Source organism: Chrysemys picta, chromosome 3 (assembly GCF_011386835.1).
Source record: "Chrysemys picta bellii isolate R12L10 chromosome 3, ASM1138683v2, whole genome shotgun sequence".
NCBI classification, from domain to species: Eukaryota; Metazoa; Chordata; order Testudines; family Emydidae; genus Chrysemys; species Chrysemys picta.
The window spans coordinates 134785714-134808729 of NC_088793.1; the positions used below are offsets into that span (position 1 = coordinate 134785714).

The following is a 23016-nucleotide window of genomic DNA, read 5'->3' on the forward strand; positions in this document are numbered from 1 at the left end:
CGCCCTGCCGGTGCAGTGCTTAAAGCACTGCCGTGGTAGCGTTTTTACGTCAGCCATGTACCAGCCCGTACCGGCTTACTTTCACCTCTGGATATAATACAGGATTGCACATCTGTGGAACAAAGGAAGAAATCAAAATAAGGCCCTGGTCTTGGAAGATGTTCCACACAAGCTGATGCCTTCTTCCCATGCAGAACAGGTTACAGGGTCTGGTCCAAAAATTGCTGGTCAGTCAAGGAAAATCATGTTAATTGAGAAGGTAGTGTGGTAATGTACAAGGCACTGGACTGAGTGGGGGGAAACTCTATTCTAAGCCCATCACTGCCACTAACATGCTGTGTGACCGTGGGCAAGTCCCTTCCCCTTTCTGTGCCTCTGTTTCCCCTCTGTCTTGTCTAGTCACATTGTAAGCTGTTCAGGGCAGGTATTGTCAGTCTCTCACTTTGTGTTTGTATAGTGCCTAGCCCAAAGGGGTTCCAATCTCAGTTGGCCTCTAAATGCTACTGTAGTACAAATTTATAAATAACAAACTGAAACCCAAACAGTGTCAGTGGTGCCAACTCTTGTGATATTTGCTGTGTTCTTTAAAAAGATATGCAGCTTCTGGAATCATGGAATTATCAGAGAATTTCAGCTTTCATAAAACAAAACAAAACAACACACACAAAAAACAAACCCAAAATAAGTTTCTAGCCTTCATGGTTGCAGAGAAAAGCCTGAAAATATGAAGCTTAAATGCCCACAAAAAAACAATTAAAAAGACAAAAGCAAACAAAACACCCTCACGATTTTTAAGCTATTTGTTTGACTCATTATTTTGGAATGCTTGGGGCTGACAAGTCAGAACACTATCAGTATTTAATCCAGTTCTTCGGGTCCTGTGTCAGAAGCTGCCTAGTAACATGTATTCTAGTCAATAGAGGGTATTAGTAGGAACACACTACCCATCAGTACATGTTTGATTATTTCTTTTCCTTAAATAGATCTTCCTCAGAAGGGGGCCAAAGCTTGAGTGTGGGGTGGCCAAAGCCAAAGGTCTTCAGCTGCAGGCAGGGGACCTGTAACCTGAGTCCTGTTGCCCAGGGCTGAAGCCCTTGGGCTTTGGCTTCTAGCCCAGTAAGTTTAAGCTAGCCCTGGCAACCCCATTAAAACAGGGTTGCGACCCACTTTGGAGTCCCAACCCACATTGTGAGAACTGCTGTGTTAGACAAACCAGAGTGCCATTAATAAACAATTACCAAATAGATAACATTACATTTATTTTTGTATGTATTTAGGTTGCAAAGTCAAACTCTCTAAAGTAGAGGCCAGATTTATGGTTGCCTGTGCAACCTTCTATTCTGTTCCCTTGTGTGTCACATCTGTGTACTGGATGAGTGAGGACTCCTGTGGTAAAAATACCATGTAATGATGCAATTAAAGACTGTGTATCTTAATGGATACATATAAGGGGGCAAAATTAGGGTTTAATTTTCCCCCACCACAGAGTTGGGAATCCCATCCCTGCCCTGCCCCCAAAGGGGTTGGGATAGGACAGGACAGTGGGTTTATGTGCAAGGTCTGATGTGAGGTAGTCTGGCTCTTCCCTCACTGCTCTAGCAGCTCCCAATTGTTCCTAGTGCAGAGCTGATGCTGGTTTGAAAGCAACAGAAAGGCAATGATCTTTTAACACTCTAATGTAGCTAAATCTGAACTGAATTTCATGGGACTGCGAATAGATATTTCTCTAGCTTGAGAAATCCTCACTGCTGAATTTCAAAGATCTGCTGCGAACAATGGAGATGTTAGAAGTCTTAGCAGAAAAAGTTGCAATAATCCTTTATAATGGAAAGTATAAATATAAGGATAGTTACCAATTCCCTCGATAATATTCAGCAAAAATAAAGAAACCAAGGAAGGGAACCCCAGATCCCCTAATCTGTAACAAAGCAACATTAATACAATTAAGAAGAACAGGAGTACTTGTGGCACCTTAGAGACTAACAAATTTATTAGAGCATAAGCTTTCGTGGACTACAGCAAGAAGTGCGCTGTAGTCCACGAAAGCTTATGCTCTAATAAATTTGTTAGTCTCTAAGGTGCCACAAGTACTCCTGTTCTTCTTTTTGCGGATACAGACTAACACGGCTGCTACTCTGAAACCAATTAATACAATTAAGAATCTCTTGTATTTGAATTAAGTGTAGCTGTAATAATATGACACCATATTGAGTGTATGCACATACATAGGGCTCTCTCAATCTCTCCTGTTGAAGCTGTTCCACTGTGAATAAATAGTGAGATAATGGGGACCCTGTGTCTCCCAAATATTTGGGGTGCTCTAACCATTGGAGTACAGAGTCATTCTTTTTCATTATTTATCCCCAGTGAAACAATTTCCACAGGAGAGACTGGGGAAGCCCTACATCAGAATATCCCACAGCTCAGTGGTTAGAGTCCCCTGTTCAAATCCTTTCTTTGCCTCTGGCAGAGAAGGGGATGGGGATTGAGCCTGGTCTCCCACAGCCTAGGCAAGTATTCTAATCATCAGGTTAAAAACTGCGCTCCCTGGATTTGGACTGGAATTTGATCTTGTAGGTGACCTCTGAGGCCACCTACCAGATCAGGCCTTGCATGTGACTTAGGTGGATAAATTGAATGCCAATCTTCCCCTGGTTTGTGAATCTGGGACTTGGGGCGATAGGTGTCCAGATGCCCACAGTGAGGCATGTTGTAATAATTGGGCCTACAAATTTACCCTAATTGTGAGCTCAGCTGTAAAAAGTAGGTGAAAGTTCATAAAATGTCACAATAACCTATAACAACAAATGTTGATGGAAAAAGATACAAAAGGGAATCAATAGGCTTCTTTGAATTAGTACGAACAAAGTAGCCTACTGACATAACTCAAGAACTGTGTTAAGATCATGCTTTGTAAACAAGAAAATGTGGGACTGGAAATTAATGAACCAAAATTGGTGTGTCAGATATTAAGCCTAATTGGAGGACAAAATAAAGAGGAGATGGGCTGTTCCATCCACCACTCCCTTTGTGGGTCCTTAAAGACAGAGATTTTGGGGGTGAAATTGGCTACTGGACCAAGCTTCACTGTCATGGCTGCCACCCCTATAATTTCCTGGGACCCTGGACCTTCTTCATCCTAATCTTGAGAGATGTCCTGACCGGACTGGGCCAGAGAGAGGGAGCCAGATGACATGGCCACCTCCACCAGCTCCACCTAAATCCTGAATGGCACCTGGGATGTGAGACTGTCTGTCTCCCTTTTTCTCTCATGTGTCCTTTTTCTTATTACTACCATATTTCTTCACTTGCCTAACTCTCCTCCCTTCTGTTTAATAAGCATCTGGCTTAGCATATTTTGTAACACTGCTGAAAGCCTGTGACCAGAAAGAGGCAACTAAATTCAATGCCTTAAACAGCCCAATATTTACATGAGTTTACCAAGTCTTGGAGTGGCTGATCAGACTGCATGCTGGGCCGTGTTTCTCCAGCCAGCAGTGAGGCTACAATTGAGAATCAACACTAGAGACAGAAGTTGTATTTTCTCTCGTTGCTGTTCTTTCCTCTCCCCTCTTGTGTGTGTCTTGCTTTGTCTTCTTAACAACAGCAGCAGTAACAACAGCTCCAGCCCAGCTCAACAAATTTCTCTTTTCTCCAAAAGGACAATTATTACCATCTTTGATACCATCTAAAAGACAGTCAAAAAGGTTTTTTTTTTCCATCTAAAAACCTCTCTCTAGCTAAAGGGAAAGGGCACAAGGGATGCTGTTAAAAAAAAATCTTACTTAATTCCTTTCATTTCAAATGCTTAACTGTTTTTCCTTCCTTTCTGTATCTTTAATAAAAGGTTTAAAGGATTTTTAATGGGATGTTTGCCATGATACTAAGCAGGCTGAGGTCACTTTATACTAAACCCTGAACCTTGTTTAAAACTGTTTAATGTTGGACGATGACGAGGTTATGCTAACGCCTTTGGCTCATCTAAACCACTACAACAGAACGCAGTGCACAAGCTCAAAGGCAGAAACTTAAATGCTTACAGGGTTCAGTGAGAGTTTTGTGGATCACAGTGCCAAAATCTGAGGTTTAGGTGCCTAAGTACCTTTGTGGATTGGGGCCTGAGCAACTTCCATGCAAAACTGATAGCAATAGCAAAGTGGACTGCCCTCATGGAACCTTTGGCACTTCTCCTTTATCTTGGTAAAATCTCTGCATAGGGTAGTGTGTGTTGTTTCTAGTTTTTGCTCCCTACTGTTATGGTTTTACAGTTGATTTCTTTCAGGGGTTTTATGTTTTATGTTGATTGGGGTTTTTGGGGGTAGCTGGAGGTGTCAGTTATTGGAACATCTTACCAGCGGGTGTGATAAATTCTCCAAAGTGATGAGGTCTTTACTTCAAGATGGGATGCCTTTTTAAAAGGTGTGTTCTAGTTCAATCACCAGTTATAAAACTTGCTGTAGGAATTACTGAGTGAAATGCTATGGCCTTTGTTTATGCATGAGGTCAGACTATAGATGAGTATAATGGTTCCTTCTAGACTTAATCTATTTATCTGATTATGTATTTTGTGATATCTTCTGATTCTTCTCTTTGTGACGGACCGTAGCTTCCTCCACCACAGCAGCTTTCATCATGTCAGGGCTCCTAGATTTAATTCACGTGGTAACTTTCATCTGTCTGAAGCATGATATTTCATTTAAGGATACACATTCAGGTTTACAATATAGTTCTTGAAAGCAGATCCTTGACAATAGCTAAGATACGTAACTAAACTGTAATTTTTTGTCCACCACATCTTACAATCTTTATTATATTAGACCAGAATCTTTGAGTATGTGTATGATACGTTAAAGTACCTGTACTAGATGCTATTCGCAGATAAAACTTTGACTTCTCATGTTATTAATTTTAAATAGGCTAATGCGTGTAATACTCCACTTAAGTTACATCATAGAAATATTTGCAAATATTAGTATTAATGTAATTTTTTCCCCTTTCATATATGGAAAGAGTTCATTCTACCTGATGATACATCTCGTTCCTGCTGTCCTCCACTACATTTATAAGGGGAAAACAGATTCTTCATCTGGTTTAATGTAAGCTTTGTAAATACTTATATGAGATAATGACCACATTAGTCTCTATTCTTTTAAACAAACATGTCAATTTTATATTGCTATTTGTCCAGTTATAAGTTTAAATTTCTTACTTGCATATACCAGCATAATTAATTTGTTGTCCAATTGTATTTCTTCACTGTGAATAATCCCTTTTCTTGAATCATGACGTTGAATTTGTGATACTTATTAGCAGCACTAGTGACTGAAATAATCATGAGTTATCTGGGTTTCTAGGTCTTGTTTGGCTCACAGAGGGTTTGTAACCAGCACTGTGTTGGCTAATTACAAATATTTAAGTACCTTAAACCAAAAAGCTGGCGGTAAGCTTTTGGCTTATTGCAAATGTCTGCACCTTTTCTAGCTGTGTCAGCACACTGGTATATTATGGAACCAGGGTTTGTGCTAGCTTCTTGGAGGCTACTCAGATCAGACGGACCTGTCCCAGGGACACCGGTAACGCCAGAATAGCTCTATCTTGTCAAAGGTGGATCAGCCATTTCAACTGAGATTCTTTTTTCTTTCACTCTACTGCAGCCTCTCCAGAAGGGTTGAGACAACCAATGCTGGGAGGGAGGCAGTGGGAAGAACATAAACAGCCCCGGCTCTGGGCATCCCTAAACCTCTGACTGCCAGTTCCCGGGCTTGGCCCAACAGGGGATGGATCACTAGCTAACTACCCCATTCTGTTCATTGCCTCTGAAGCATCTGGCACTGACCACTGTCGGAAGACAGGATACTGGGCTAGATAAGATGGGCCACTGGTCTGACCCAGCATGGCCATGCTTATGTTCTTGTACTTGCCCCCAACACTGCAGGGTGCATGCAGGGCTATGGAGCTGGGTCTGTCACAAGGGGAATGAATTCACGGTACGCTCTGGTTTTTAGAGGTGGGTCCCTGCCTAGGCCCAGGCCCAGGCCCAGGCCCTGCTGCTCTGAGGCCGCGTCAGCTGCCGGCTCATCGCTCACAGAGACGCTTTTCCTGCCGCACAGCAGCAGCCACACGCCTGCTTCCCCCGCCCCCGCGAGAGCCGCCGGGCCCCGCTGCTGTGTCACGTGCTCGGGGAGTGTCCCAGGTGGAGGCTCGGACCGAGGCGCGCTACCCCGGCCCCGCCCCGCCCCGCCCCGCCGCTGCCGGAGGAGGAGGAGGAGGAGCGGGCGGCCTTGCAGCTGCGGCATGTCGCCCGCCGGCTACAAGTTCCCCGAGCGGCCGGGTAACTAAGGGGCCGAGTGTTGCGTGCTCTGGCGGGTCCCCTGGGCTTGGGGGGTGGGCGGCGCGTGGGCCTCGGGGTTGCCTCGCCCTTGGCTGTGCGGGGAGCCAGCCCCGGGGCCGCCCCGGCGGGGGGCTGCTGGGGGCTCTGAGTGTCGCTCTTTACCAAGATACTGGGGGGTGGAGGGAGCTGCTGCTGCTGCAATCTTCCTGCAGCCGGAGAGCAGCGCCTCTGCTGTCCGCCCAGCGAGCTTGCCTGGGCCGCGTGTGCTCCAGGGCTCAGATTAGCTATTTGCTGCTCTGTGTTTCCTGGGGAAGCTCCTGTCTCATTCTCCGTCTCCTCGAAAACAGAGGCGCGCTGGCCCGTCCTACAGTTACATGTATTCTTGCACCCGCTTATGATCGTGCATTACATTTTTAACGAGCGCATGAATTTTAGAAACCTGCCTCTGACTCATCAGCCTGCCTGTAAGCTGTAAGCTGTTCTTCTTTTTGCGGATACAGACTAACACGGCTGCTACTCTGTAAGCTGGCAGTGTCTCGTGCCCCGGGTTAAACAAACTTTTTAAATGATGCAAGTCGCCCTGCTGGTTAACTAATATGCTAGTGAGCGGAAACTGGAATTGCACAGTATTTGGATGAGTCTGTATTTGACCTCAAATGCCCCTTACCAATTTAAAGATAGTCTTTCGGTTATTAACAGTGTAGATTAGAGTGCCCTGTCTCCCCGCCGCGGCTCTGGGGCTAGAGGATCTGTCTCCCCCCCGCCACCTCGCTGTAATAGACCTGCGGCTATACCAAACAAATGGCTTGGATGCCTAGGGCTTCGTCATAACAAGGGTGTATTGTATTTTTGTGCATGCATTTTGCATGCAGGTAAAGTGGAATTTTCAGCCTGAAATGGTCATACAATATTGCTAGGGGGCGGCAGATTACCACTAAAGTGTCAAAAATCACGAAGGGGACTGAAGAAACACCTCACTTTTTAAAAAAGTTTGATAAATTCTAAACCCATCCATTTTTTGTGGGGTGGGGAGGAGAGGAGTGATTTATGTGACATTTGAGCTTTTAGGGTTGGAAGTACTAAGCAGATTTTTTTTCATCATGTTGATGAATATGTGAATCTAGTATTGATTGAAATAAAAATAGTACTAGTAGTAGAGTCACATCAACCCATAGCACAGCATTCCCATATAATTTGCTTGTTTTGGTTTTCTCTCTCAGCTCAGTTGCTAAGAGCAAGAAGGTTATTTCCTGTTTATGTTTAAAGAAGCTTTTTGCAGGTGCCTGTCATAGTGTATCTTGCCTTTTGCTCATTGACTGTACAAAAGCATGTGCTGTTAAATAAATATATAAACAAACATTTTAAGGAACAGATTGTTTTATTCACCAGTCTTCAAGGCCTGGTACTGCAGTGAGATGCATGTGTGTGGACATATGCAAAGATCTGTTGAAGTTGGCATGGAAGGACCCTTCCCATAGGTCATTGCAGGATGAGGGTCCAAATAGACAGTTGCAGTTGATGAGATGGCTGGAGAGACTGTTAATATAGCAGGTTGTTTGTTTTTTAGTTTTTGTGATACAGAGAACATGTTTAGGTAATTCAAATGGAAATAATTTTTTAAAATGTACTCAGTTCTTCACTATTTACTGTTGGCTTATTTTTGCATTTTTCTCCGTGTAGACATTGGAGCTGGAGTGGTTAGTTCCACTTACTGTTTAAGTACTTCTGGGTGGAGAAAAGTAATTCAGTTTTGTAGAGGATTTCCATATTTCCAAAGCTGGTTTCATTCCCACTTACAATACCACCCCACCCCCAAATCAAAATTCTCTGCAAAAGGTTATGAAGCTTTGATTCTGAGGTGAACGCCTTGGAGACACAGATCATGAAGTCCCCTGCAGGTCACCAGGGTGGCAGGAAACCAACTGTCTCTGTGAAATGATTTGATTTGGCTGAATCAGCAAATCCTGACAAAAAATATTTCATTAGAGTTTTTCTGACCAGCTCTATTTATTAGTTTTTTGTCTCACATTAGCACAACGCTTGTGGTTTGCTTTCTATCACCACAAGGCAGTGTTCGTGGATTTCTAAAAAATATTATTGATATTCACTTAAAAGTCAGGACTTCTCATTTTAAGTTCTGAATCCCCCATCTCCCCACCTCTTTTTTAATAAACAAAACCCAAATTTCGGACCTAAGGTCCTTATCCAAAGTGCATTAACTCCCCACTTAACGTCCTCTCGCTTAACGTTGTTTTGATCTTACGTCCCTGTTCAATTACAGAACATGCTCCATTTAAAGTTGTGCAATGCTTCGCTATAACGTCATTTGGCTGCCCCCCATCAACTCCCCTACGCCCCCCCACAGCGCTGCCCACCAGCAGACCCCACGGATCAGCGCCTTCCTCCTCCTCCTCTTGCCCACGGCAATCAGCTGGCTTGCGGCGTTCAGGAGGCAGGGGAGAGAGGGGGGAGCCTGCGTGCTGAGTCCTCGCTCCTCCCTCCTGCCCCCTGAACATCGCAAGCCGTGGGCGGGGGGGGGTGAAGAGCAAGGACGTGGCGCACCTCCCCCCTGGCTCCTGTCCGTGGCAATCAGCTGGCTTGCGGTGTTGGGGAGGGAGGGGGAGCCTGTGCTCTGTGTCCTTGCTCCTCCCGCTCCTGCCTGCTGATCGCTGCAAGCCAGCTGATTGTCGTGGGCAGGAGGCAGGGGAGGGAGGGGGAAGGAGCGAGGGCGCGGTGTGCGGAGTAAAGGGGAGTAGAGGGGAAGAAGAGGCGGGTTAAGGGTGGGGACTTGGGGGTAGGGGTGGTGTGGGCAGGCCGTGGGTTCAGCTCCCTGCCCCTGGTGCTTGCAGAGTAGGGGAAGCTGCCGCTGCTGTTGCACAACGCGCTTCTCCTAGTCTACAGCATCTTCAGCCTCCTTGCCTGCCTCATTGTCTCCAGTGCCAGTGGACTGTGCCTGTGTGGGGTAAGGCGGGGGCACCTCCAAACTATAGTACTGTACTGTATGGCAAAAAAAAAAAAATCCCTGGAACCTAACCCCCACCATTTACATTCATTCTTATGGGGAAATTGGATTCGCTTAACATTGTTTCACTTAAAGTCGCATTTTTCAGGAATATAACTACAACGTTAAGTGAGGAGTTACTGTAAATGAGACTCTTTCTGTGGTCTTCAATAATGAGCTTTGGATCAAACCTTAAATTGTTTGTGTTTCCTTTGATCCATGAATGTCCATTGTCCAAGCATCACTAACAACTGTGTTATATTTGTATTTGGGTAGTAGAGGAATTCTTCGGTGCTAAAGCATGTTATGTTTGCATAAGGAAACTTTAAACGGTCTGTACTTAGCCCTGAAAAGACACAGGCAGCCTTTTTCACTGTAGCTCGGTAATGGTCAGGTCAAATAAATCTATAACTGAAAATCAAGTTAAGATGAGATATGTGGGTGTGGCCTAGACCTTTCCCAAGGAAGTAAAGTCTGTCAGGATGGAGCTGACTCTATAGTCCTTACTCAGTTGAAACTCCCACTTAGTTCAGTGGGAGTTTTGCTTGTGTAAAGACTGCAGGAGTAGGCCCCTGAGAGAACTTGTACAAAGAGAAATACAAAATTTGCATTGAATAAGTGCAGATGTAGTGGAAGGGATAGGTCAATATCTATATGCCTAGTTGCTTATGGAAATGGTTACTTATATACTTGGGTATATACTTAGGCGCCGCTTCTGCAACTGACTCCATACAGGTGTATCCACATTGACTCAAGTGGAGTTCCTGCAGGAGGGTTCTGCTCATACAGGTGCAGAAGCAGGGTCAGAGACCTGTAACATATTATTTGCTCATGTTAAAATATCACAACTTCAGGTGCAGTACCATAACTGACCACTATTTTATAATAAAACAAATAACCCTTGTTTGAAATTAACTTTGAAAATTCAAAGTACTTATACTTTAAAATTATGTATTTTGGGCGGGGGGGAGAGGAATTTCAAAGTTGCTTACCGTATATACTCGTTCATAAGCCAAATTTTTTTAGTAAAGGGAAGCACCAGAGATGGGGGTCGGCTTATGAATGGGTATAAAGAGGGAGAGGTGGGACACAGCCCCTCCCCCCAACAGAGAGAGCAAGGAGAGGTAGCACAGCCAGCAGAGACAGAAGGGAAGAGGCCCCGGGGGCTAGAGGGCGCCGGTGCGTGCTGCGGCCATGCCGCCCGGCCCAGCCCAGCCCTCTGGAACATCCTGCAGCCACGCCGCCTGGTCTGGCCCACCGGAGCAGGCTGCGGCCGCGCTGGCCAGCCGGCTGGAGCAACTCCAGCCAGGTCAGAGACATCCTCCCCAGATAAGGTGGGACGGGATGGGATGGGGAGACTGTGGGGGTCCCAGGCTAGGGATGGGATCATGTGGGGTGTGGTCACAGGGGTTACTCCCCTGACTGCCAGCTTCTCTTCCCCCCCCCCCCCCCCAAATTTCCCCACCAGTTGCTGTCCCGGCCCGTCAGGATAAGCAGCTGGCGTGCCGGGACACTTCGTTTACTTAGGTTTAGTGTTGGCTTATGAACGGGTTATAAAAATTTTCCATTTTAGTTATCCATCTTGTGGGGGATTGGCTTATAAACGAACCAGCTTATGATCGAGAATATATGGTATTTTTGTTTTAATTGTAATTTTTTTATAGTGAATACCAAGAAGAGCTTGAAAGATGAAATTGAATCTATTTTGCGGGAGCGGATTATGGTTTTGGATGGAGGCATGGGGACCATGATCCAGCAGCATGCGCTATCAGAAGAGGACTTCCGAGGGCAAGAATTTAAGGATCATTCAAAATATCTGAAAGGCAACAATGACCTTTTGAGTATAACTCAGCCTGATATAATCTACAAAATTCACAAGGTATTGTATCACCTGACTTCTGAATGTTCTGATTTAAAAAAAAAAAAATCTCTTCCGAATGATTTCTATGTGCAACCTTAACTGTTAATAGAGGGGTTTTTATTTCTGAATTTCCCTCATTTTCTACTTAGCTTTTAAAATATTTTAAGAACATAAGAACAGCCATACTGGGTCAGACCAATGGTCCATCTAACCCAGTATCCTGTCTTCTGACAGTGGTTAATGCCAGATGTTTCAGAGGGAATGAACAGAACAGGGCAATTATTGCATGATCCATCCCATGTCATCGAGAGAGGGTGGGTAGTCTATTTTCAAAAGTCAAAGTGGATTTCCCAGTTCAAGTGCATTATTACCTACTAATATATTGTATTCAGTAATGTTCTATGCCTGATAAAATGATAAGAGCTTGAAGGTTCAAAATTGTTGTCATTTAGTGAATGATTTTGAAGAAGGTGAAAGTGAAACTCAAGTGTGTAAATGATATCATAAATATCAGTGTGCCCTTTGGATCTGCACAGTCTTTATTAGCTCAGTGTGTGAGTGCACACATGTGTCCAGAATAGGGAGTAGAGAAGAGGAGTATCAGTTTTCTGCTAGTTAATTTTAAAATTAATATTGTCTTTAACATTAGATATGTTCCTATTCCGCCATCAGTTTGATTAAAATTTTATTTGCCTTAATTACTATTAAATTCATTTGTTTCTTCATTTAGAAAAATCCCAAATACTCAATAGTGTAATCACATCAGTACTTTTATGACCCAAATATAAAAATCATCATGTAGTTTTCCTTTAGCATTTGAAGTGTTCATCTTCTCATGCACCTTTAAGAAAATCCACACAATAGTGAACCCTAATGACATTTGTAGTACTTATATTAAAGAGTAATATTTTTTCCCCCTTAGGAATCCTTTTTCATTTCCAAGCCTTTCTGATCAGACCTAATAGGTGAAAGCTTGTTATGCTTCATTGCATGTTGGAAAAGAATTACAGTGATTGCCAATTTGCATTTCGCTAAAAGGCCTAACATGCAGCTGATTTCCCCCCTCCCACCCACTGCTTTATAGTGTGTGTCATTAAAGGGACACTATCAAATCACACTTCTGCTTACATTTTTCCCTGTTACAAATTATACCTAAAATTGCAGCAAATGAAAAAGGTTAGAGAAAACAAATTCATTCATTTTATAGTTTTATATTGTGAACAGTTTTGGCAGTATTTTGTAAAAAGTCAGGTTTTCTCTTTTCCCATTGACAGTTAGTCACTTTCCCCTGTTGGTTGTTTCAGTTAGTTGCAGAAAAACAGGGAAAGAAACATTTCAAAAATTGTATGTGTAAATACTTAAAATCATCGTAAGTGCCAAGTGCGACTGACAGTAACCTAGTTTTTGTGTCTGCAGGTTTGCACATCTATATTTCTAATTGAAGAGTTGTTTTTGTTCATTTTTTCAGTAGCACAAGATGTTTTCCAAACAGGAAGACGAGGTCCCTGCCCCAAAGGGCTTTCTTTGTAACAGTATACATGACACAGTAAGCGTGAGCTACAATATTAGGTGGGGAAATAGGAAGACAAGCACATGAGGGTTACAGAAACAAGCTCACACAGTTACTTAATAGTTAAACACAATCCCCAATAAATACAGTTCTCCTAACACAACCTACTACTAATCCCTTCCAGTGCTCCTTACTTAGCCACTCTGTGCTTCCATACTGTGCAGCTGCCTCCACATCATTCAGCTTTCCTTTTCCAGTCCTCCATCTCGCCACCTTCTTTTCTCATTCCACATGGCATCCCTCGGCAAGTCCTGCTAACGTTCTATACCTGCCCCTTACAATGACCCCTCTCACCATCACATCACTGTTTGAAAATCTTGGGTCAATTAAAGTCAATGGCCAAGTTCCCATTAACTTCAGTGGGGCCAGAATTTCAACCCCAGCCTACAAACATGGCCATGCTTTATTAAGGGTACATTTATACATAGTTTTTAAAGAATTAATAACATCTGTTAATTCCATTTTAATAAATGCTTCAGTAGGTTGATTGTAACCATGTATAACATACGCTACTCATGCCTGTTAAGTGTTTATAACATCTATTAGGCCTTGATTCTTGAAGGTTGTCTAACTTTAAGCATATCAGTGAGATTACTTATATGCTTAAAGTTAAGCTTGGGCCTAAAGTACCATCTTGAATTGGAACCTTGATAGTTTTTAACCCTTTATAAACTATTTATAAATATAACCTTAAACGCTAAAGCTCTGAGTAACCTCAAATGTGTTCAACACTAGTTCAAAACAACAGGAGTAAGAACTGCAGGATTTGGTCTTCTGTGAATTGGGAGGCAGTTCTCCTTTGTCTTGTTCAGCTGAAAATCACAAAATGTTAGACTCCTCTGACTCCCTTCTTTTCCATCCCCTGATCTGAAATCATTAGTTCTCAGTTGTTTTTTATTGTTGCAGGAATACTTGCTTTCTGGGGCTGATCTCATTGAAACAAACACTTTCAGTAGCACCAGAGTTGCACAAGCGGACTATGACCTTGAGCATCTGGTAAGAATTTTAAGCCACTTATCTGTTAAGATATTAATCAAGATTTGTTGTCCCAGCAGCCAATATTAACTTCGTCTCCAGAGTCCATAAGACTCATGTTTATTGCTAACTGCACGGTCTCTGGGCACACAGGTGAGATTGTTTGGGTCTCTGGTGCTCAGCAGAGAAATATCTCATTTACTTGTAACACATTTCCAATGTTACGGTAATATTAGGATGAAAATTATTTTTGTCATAGGACAGTTGTCGAGGAAGGCACAGTCAGTAATAATTTGTATTGGGCTTCATCGTTTGAGTATTCGCAGAAGAGTCTCATTCTGTGAACAAGAACATTCTGCTTCAGTGCTTCCAGTTTCACAAGATGGTGCCAAAATGGAAATGTGTTTTGTCCCTTAACGTTGTATGTGTATATTATTCTTTGGCACAGAGGTCTCTCCTTCTTGCAGCGCTTAGAACTTTCTTAAGCTCAGGTTTATGTTGCCTGTCGATGTGGGTCACATAATTTTAAAATTAATTTCAGCAGATGGCACGACAATACCTGGAAACATGCCATCTAAATCAGAGCTGATGTTCCCGATAAGCTAAATTTACCTTCATAAGGCCCCTTCTTTCAAGGTGACAACTCCCACTAACTTCAGCGGGAATTGCGGGTGCTCAGTACCCGTACAGAACTGGCCATTAGTCTCTTTGCCATTGTTTAATTTTATACTAGCAGTTTTAGGCACAGACATGTAGTAGAATGGTTTCCATCATATAATCGCATCACTACAGTTTACTTTCTGAGCTTCATGGAACAAAGCAATTCTTCATGCTGGGGGTACCCAGAGTGTGGTTTTTGTTTTGTTTTGCTGTAATGCTTTCATGTGTTCATCTGGCCTATAGAGCACTTAGAATGCACTGCACGCTGCCATGGAAGAGGGTGACTCTTGTAAGTTTCTTTGCTAGTTTTCTTCATAGAAGAGATATAGGCATGGTCTACACTGGGGGGAGAGGGAGGGGAAAGAGAACGATCTAAGTTACGCAACTTCAGCTACGTGAATAACGTAGCTGAAGTCGACGTACTTAGACCTACTTACTGCGGTGTCTTCACTAGGGTGAGTTGACTGCTGCCGCTCCCCTGTCGACTCTGCCTGAGCCTCTCGTGGCGGTGGAGTACAGGAGTCGAAGGGAGAGCACTCGGGGGTTGATTTATTGAGTCTAGACTAGATGCAGTAAATTGACCCCCGCTGGATTGATCGCTGCCCGCCGATCCTGCGGGCAGTATAGACATACCTTTAATGTACAGAATAAGCCTTGTCTGTTAGCACACAGTAATTTGGCTGTCATTGTTCCAGGTTTATCAGTTAAACAAAGTCTCGGCACAGGTGGCCAGAAAAGCAGCTGATGATGTGACTGCTCAGACAGGTGAATGTTGTTGGTTTGTTGTTTTTCCTCTTTGTATTCAAACGTTCCCTTCCATATGTTCTATTGTCTCATTACAAGCTTTGAAATATTGTGACTTGGGTTGGTGCAGTTGGTTGCATCTAGGAGCAGTGATGCTGCAAGTTGTCTTCCAAGAGAAGCCTAATGTATGAGTGACTTATAAGCTATTTAGATATGCGAAATGTTACCCTGGTTCTTTCACAGGGTGCTGAGTGCTTCTTGGGAGTCCACAACTCCCACTGAAATCCACCTGTCTGATTTCACCCAGCATCTGCCAGGAGGTGCTCAATAGCTCACAGCATCGGCGCTAAATGGGCAGTCATTCCTAAAAATGACCTCTTCATCTACATCTCTGTTTAGTAGAGACCTACCTATCTAACAAGAACACTTGATAAAGGGATAATGTATTTTAGAAGTTTAGAAGTTTTCAAGTTTTCTCTCTCATTCTAACACCAATTTGCATTTTCTGTTTATAAACCTGTCATTAGATTGTCCAGATGATACCTCCCCGATTTGGTTCTTAAATATAAGAATTAAGGAACATCCTTTTTTTAGTGGTTCTCTGTTCTTCGTAACTAAATGTTGTGATTAGAATATCTGTTATATTGCACTGGAATTTCTCTTTATGGCACTGTGCTGTGCATTTAAAAATGATCAGGGAACCGAGTACTTAAAAGAAAGCTTGGACTGAATTGATGGCTTGCAGTGGCATTGTTTGTAAATACCACTGACCCTTATTGGATAGAATCAAAACTACTCAACTATCCAAAGCTAATTTAGATCCTCCTCTACCCCAAGTGGTAGGGACTTGTGCTTTTAGAACAGGAGGTTCTGAGTTAAATCTACATTGTTGCCATGATGTCTTAAGAGATGGTTACAATATTATGACTGTAGGTGTCTAGAGTTGATGAGTGACATTTCTTTCCTTGTCTAGAGAGTAGGCGATTTGTAGCTGGTGCTATGGGTCCTACAAACAAGACGCTCTCTGTGTCTCCCTCAGTGGAAAGATCAGACTATAGGAACATCAGTAAGTATTTGTAATTTAATTCTATTCTACATTTCATGATACGTTACAGGAAGATGTCTCTAGCTAAAGATATGAGACAAACCACTTAAACTAATTCTTATTTACAGCTTTTGATGAGCTGGTTGAAGCATACCAAGAACAAGCCAGAGGACTCTTAGATGGAGGGGTTGATATCTTGTTAGTAGAAACCATATTTGATACAGCCAATGCCAAGGTGAGACTTTTGGGAAAACTTGGAAGTGGTTTGAACCGTTTATTAAATGCCTAAATAAAAAATTCTGCTATGGGGGCTAAGACAGGAATTTTCCCTATATATTACTGACCCATCTTATGTTGAAATTCTGTGGAAACTATTGTGGACTAAATGGATTCATATGTAGGAGTTATGCATTGAAAATATGTGTAACTGTATAAAACACATTACATTCACACTCTGGATGTATATAGTAGATGTATGTAACACACAGACTTTAAAAGCTTGGTTATCCTACATGCTGTAGATGTGAATGATGAATAACTGTGTCCAAATCTTAGCAAGTGTATTGATGTGATTTTTGGGTCTAAAAGGGCTTCAGGCTGCCTAGCTGCTGTGATACCACCATAATATGTTTGAAAACCTAGAGGTTTCTGGGGGTGAAGGAATGCCCTTGAATGTAGTAAATTCTTTCAGAATCTCTAGCAATATTGTATGGTAAGTTTTGCGTAAAAGGCTATTCAAGCGTCATTAACTTGTTGTAACCTTTATCATTAAACAGGCAGCTCTATTTGCTCTCAAGAAACTGTTTGAGGAAGAGTATGATCCCAGACCAATATTTGTAAGCACAAAACATTTTACTAACTTTAACCAAAATGATCTGATGTTTGTACGTGTGGTTCCCTAACAAAACTGAGGTGGCAGCTCAGCTGGTGATGGCATGAGTGCATTTTTTAAAAACAAAACACACATAGTATAACATGCCAAAAGTCAGTATGTTTTCTAGAATTGCCTTTTTTATCTTGAGATCCTTAGGACAGTGTGAAAACATTACTGTCCGAATCTTATAAGAGAATTTGAGGTTAAAGCATTATTATTTGTAAAGCTTCATACTTTCTCATGGCCCTTCACAGATGAGTTTTTTTAAAAGAAAGTCAGGTACCTTCCCCAGAAAGCTTACAATCTAAGGCCCCCAATTCTGCTGTGTGTTGTGACTTAAGGGAGATTTCATGTGGGCCCAACGATCTGCTTGTGCATTGCACAGTGCAGGATTGGTCTTAAATAATAACGAATGTAGAAGTTATTGATGGTGAGGGAAGGAGAAGGGCTGTGATCACAGTTAGGATCCTTAGCTATTAACATCAGCCAACAAACTGTACCTCCCAAGAGATATTTTATTTATTTATTGAAAATAAAGGTTAGCACAGTGATCCTCTGAAGCTCTTGGGTCAGAAGTTTATCTTTCTACTTGCTAGAAGACTTGGAGAGGTTGCACAGAAAATTTTTTTTGATTTCCTGCTTGGGTTGCCTGTCATCACTTTGAACCAAACACTCTTAATCTTGTTTTGGCTTTTGAGAGGGCAGTATTAATAACATATGTTCTTCTCTCCCGCCCTCCCCCCGTCCCCTTTGTATTTTAGGTTTCTGGAACCATTGTAGATAAGAGTGGACGCACTCTCTCTGGACAGACAGGAGAGGCATTTGTCATTAGTGTATCCCACAGTGATCCACTTTGGTAAGAGAATGTGCTTTCTTGAGTCCATTATTCTAAGACCTGAAGGTAATAGTAAGTTTTGTAAGGCCCTGTCAACAGTAGATTCTTAACCATGCTATCTGCAACCATATTTAACCATGTAGTATATTGTAGTGTGGTTTCCCTGTCTGGTGTGACCAGGAATTATTTTTCCTGAGAACCATGGTGTAGCATATCCCTCTTTTATGAGTCCTTATTACTGTTATGCAGCTTAATAAGGTTCTGTCCATGCTGGTAAGGTAAATGGTGCAATTAACAATTAACAACTGGCCACGAGCACAGTAATATTCAAATGCTAGTGGTGTGGTTCTGAACCCAGTGTAGCCAGGACCTAAGTGAGTCCTATGATATCAGTCTTCAAAAGCAGGCAGGAGGTGAAATAACGGCTTTCTCGTATAGAGAGATGAAGCTGCTTTTTCCATTCTCTCTCTGAAGAGAGTCACTTCTCTACCTTCCTTGCCCCATATGATGTGTGAACTGAGGCTTGATCCACATTGGACTGTGAACCATATTGGAAAATGGAGTTCGGCTGATATAGTCAAGACCAAACTGTTTTAAAACTAATTTCAGAAGCTGTGCTTGGATCTGAAGCTTAGACTTTCAGATTTACTTTGCAAACAGTTAATAAATAAATTAATGGAGATATCCCATCTCCTAGAACTGGAAGGGACCTTGAAAGGTCATTGAGTCCAGCCTCCTGCCTTCACTAGCAGGACCAAGTACTGATTTTGCCCCAGATCCCTAAGTGGCCCTTTTAAGGATTGAACTCACAACTCTGGGTTTAGCAGGCCAATGCTCAAACCACTGAGCTGTCCCTCCCCCCATCTGGTAGACTGGCCTTAGATAGATTTGGTGGAGGAAACAAATAATAATTACAAAAAAGGGGGGAAACAAAAAAAGAAAAAAGATTCCAGTGTCAGATCATAAGGCTAAGTCATGAGATGTCAATGCAGCATCCTTTTCCCTGATTTTTTACAAAATTCCAAATGTGCACTAAATTTTTTCACAAAAACGTGTATTTGTTCTGAAAAATACTTGACGCTTCTAGGTGATTATTTAATAAAAATATATTCTTCTCCATGCAAACATAAATGTTAGAAACTTTTTTAAATGAAAGCTTATATTCTGTAAAATTTGGCAGCTGCGTAAGACAGAGCCCTGCATGTAACCATGCTTCCCCTCTTCCCCCCCTATCCTTGTGTTTTTCTGTATCCTTTTCTCCCTGTTTCTCTAGTTATCTAAAGATTTACACACAAGTATTTCCCTATAGTTAGCAAAATTTTCCTGCAATTTTAAATATTTTCATTTGCTATTAGACATGTACTCAGTGTATGTTGTGACAAACCATTCTTTGTTTTTACAACAAAATCCCAGTTAAAAACAGTAGTCTGTTATCCCCGTGATGCAGAAGTATGAGACTGCACTAACATACAATTAACCCAGCTTTTCTGACATGTTCTCCTCCCCCCCCCCCCTTGAGGTTACACTTTCCCAGACCAGACTGTGCTGCAGAAGTAACATATGGAGTCGCTTGGAACAGGGTGCTACTTGATTTGCTCACTATCACAGCCCTAGAGATCTATGCTTGGCACAGATCTCAGCCTCAGACAAGGTGCTCATGACTCTAGTGTCATTTAATACAATACTCTGGGCCTGATTCCAATTTACGCTATTGCCACTTTACACTGCCATGGCAAACAAAGCATTAAAATGAGAGTGAGTTACATTTAACCCCACTTTAAGGTCCCTTTACGCTACCAAAGTGGAGTAAATGAGTCTGGCTGTCTATCTAGTTGTGCTCCCTGTAGGGAGCACATTATACCTGTTCTTGGACGTCTGCACATGCTTTCAGTTTGCTCCTGAGTACGATTTGGGGTAATGAGTTTGAAGTGTAAATCACTGTTTTGGTTTGGGTCCTGATTAAGTATCTTACATACACTCTCGCTCTGTGCGCTACCAGCATAGCTGATCGGTGGCAGGGCATTCTTTGTGAACAGCTCTCACATGTGGGATTAGCTTCCTCCCTTGGTCTGACAGAGCCCTGTTGTTGTTTATATGTATTGTGGTCACATTTAGAAGCCAGTTTCAGGGAAGCAAGGCTCTCATGAGCTAACTGCTTTGCATGCAGAGAGTTCCTGCCCCAAAGAGCTTTACAACCGTAGACTATGACAAGAGACAACAGGTGGCTACAACAAACAAATGGGGGAAGAGACGGGATGGCCACGATAATGGTGCGCTGTAACTGCTGCTTATTATACTAACCACAATAATTTCACCAACTTCTGGCCTAAGGTTGTTGGCTTTGGGCCATGGTGGAAGGGTCATTTAATTTCTCAGACTTTTGCCTGAGGGGGGGGAGGGGGCTGAGCTGATTTGAGGGTGCTATTGGTCAGGAAGTACAACGTTTTGCCTTTTAATTGGGTAAGCATGCTCCAGGTTACCGATAGGCGTACTTTCAAAATCAAAAAATTATATGGTGCCAGCCTCATGTCAGCTCCTGCTGTAAGAGTAAATCCCTCAGAAGGTCTGGAGAAATGGTTTTGGTACCCGATACGTGGTATATCCAGTGAGAGTGTCAAAATATTTTCATTCATTGATTACACTAGTTGCCTTTAAAATATCTTGCCATTGAGGTGAGGCAAAGAGAGAATGACAGATGAGTCTGTGTTGAGAGAGACAGATGGAGCTGAGATAAGGCAGAGGGAAATGCAGCTGGCTACGATGAAGAGACAACCTGGAAAAAAAAAAGTGAGCTGCCAGTTTATAAATCAAACATGACATAAGAGTGTAGAGTCAATTGCATTTATCTACATTTGGCATGGATGGCCTCATTAACTATCCTTATCTTTACTTCGCTTCAGCAATCCTGACGTTGAGCCCTTCCTTATATCATGAAAATAAATGGTCTTCCCATCTTTGTAATGACACATTCCCTGCGCCATAGTGCATGATGTGTGTCTGGGGGTCCATATAAGTGACTTATCTGTGTATAACCTGTACATGCTTAAACACAAAAATCAGTGGGGAGTTGTAAAATGATTCCCTTGAAACCTATGGTATATTTAAATAGAATGCTCCAAGCCAAAGAGAGTTCAGAAATGCTATAAAGTTACACAGTCAGCTCTTACACCACAACCTGTTAGAGTAAGGGGAGTTGCATATTGTTCAAGTATGGAAAAAGAATTGTACAGTATGCAGATCCCCACTCTCTGGCTGTTAGAAGCCAGCTGGAGCCCAGAGATTTGTATACTGCCTGTATAGTTACTTCTTAGTAATTGCACAGTCATCATGCAAATTCTTTTGCTCTGATTTGCAGTTACCTGCATAATTCCCACCCAGGTACACGTAAGAAACATACAGTAGTTGATTTGACATTTTTCCTACCCACCCCAGTCCAGAGCTGAGCTGCCCCTGAACTGTGGGCAGTTCTGTGGGAATGTGCACACTGTACCATCCCTACAGCCCTCTCTGTGGCGGGCTACTTCAGCTGGCTATTGGGGGTGCTGGGACAAAACCATGGCTCTCTCTCCTTCCCAGTCCCTTTGGGGTAGCTTGTTTCCCTCTTGAGGCACTAGGAGTTACTGCTGATATGCCTTTCACCTTTATCCCTCAGAAGCAATGTAAGAGTCAGTCAGTTTAGCACTCTGACTTTTTCAATGACGGGGGGTGACTTGTAGTCCATTAGAAGCGTGGCTTGGTGTGAACGGGAGATCAGGGAACAAAGTATGTTAAAGGTCTTATTCTATATGTCTGGAGCATGCAAAATTCCCTTTGACATCAGTGTAGGACTGTTGGCTTTATTTGGATTCAGGAGAGGGCCCTAAGGGTGGCACTTGTCTATCTGATGTTGAAAGAAAATGTGTTTGTGCCTAATATGCTGGTGAAATTGTTCAAGAAGCTTATGCATGTGAAAGATCTCTGCTATAATGTTGTCTAAAGGAGCACTCAAGGACGATAAGGCCATTGCGGGGAAACTAAGTGAATTCTTTGCATCTGTCTTCACAGCTGAGGATGTGAGGGAGATTCCCAAACCTGAGCTGTTTTTTTTTTTAGGTGACAAATCTGAGGAACTGTCCCAGATTGAGGTGTCATTAGAGGAGATTTTAGAACAAATAGATAAGTTAAACAGTAATAAGTCATCAGGGCCAGATGGTATTCAAGAGTTCTGAAGGTACTGAAATGTGATATTGCAGAACTACTAACAGTGGTTTGTAACCCATCATTTAAATCAGCTTCTGTACCAAATGACTGGAGGATAGCTAATGTGACACCAATTTTTTAAAAAGGCTCCAGAGGTGATCCCGGCAATTATAGGCAAGTAAGCCTGATTTCAATACCAGGCAAACTGGTTGAAACTATAGTAAAGAACAGAATTGTCAGACACATAGATGAGCATAATTTATTGGAATAGTCAACATGTTTTTTGTAAAGGGAAATCATGCCTCACCAAGCTACTAGAATTCTTTAAGGGGGTCAACAAGCACGTGGACAAGGTTGATCCAGTGGATCTAGTGTACAGATGCTCCCTGATTTACGCATCGTTCCGGAATGCCTTTCGTAACTCGAATTTTGCGTAAGTCAGAAACGTATACCCAACAATTACACCGCCCCCCGCCCTTCCCTCACCCCCCCCCCCCAAAAAAACCATTTCTAGCTTACGGAATTTTTTCCGTAAGAGCGGATTTGCGTAAGTCAGGTTTGCGTAACCCGGGGGGCGTCTGTACTTAGATTTTCAGAAAGCCTTTGACAAGGTCCCTCACCAAAGGCTCTTAAGCAAAGTAAGCTGTCATGGGATAGGAGGGAAGGTCCTCTCATGGATTGGTAACTGGTTAAAAGATAGGAAACAAAGGGTAGGAATAAATGGTCAGTTTTCAGAATTGAGAGAGGTAAATAGTGGTGTCCCCCAGGGGTCTGTACTGGGACCAGTACTACTCAGCCTATTCATAGATGATCTGGAAAAAGGCTTAAACAGTGAGGTGGTGAAATTTGCAGCTGATACAAAACTCAAGTTAATTAAGTCCAAAGCAGACTGCGAAGACCAACAAAGGAATCTCACAAAATTGGGTGACTGGGCAACAAAA

At 42.6% G+C, this 23016-nt stretch overlaps 1 protein-coding gene across 1 annotated transcript in view; it reads left to right on the forward strand.

Annotated features, from left to right (window-relative positions):
- Positions 1–6158: 6158 nt before the first annotated feature.
- The window catches only part of MTR (5-methyltetrahydrofolate-homocysteine methyltransferase), an 86991-nt gene continuing 70133 nt past the window's right edge, over positions 6159–23016 (forward strand). The window contains exons 1-8 of the mRNA XM_005291180.5: positions 6159–6331; positions 10997–11211; positions 13670–13759; positions 15094–15163; positions 16116–16208; positions 16316–16422; positions 16964–17023; positions 17823–17917. Of these exons, the coding sequence (XP_005291237.2) occupies positions 6295–6331; positions 10997–11211; positions 13670–13759; positions 15094–15163; positions 16116–16208; positions 16316–16422; positions 16964–17023; positions 17823–17917 (767 nt within the window). The 5' untranslated portion in view covers positions 6159–6294. The remainder of the gene's footprint in view (positions 6332–10996; positions 11212–13669; positions 13760–15093; positions 15164–16115; positions 16209–16315; positions 16423–16963; positions 17024–17822; positions 17918–23016) is intronic.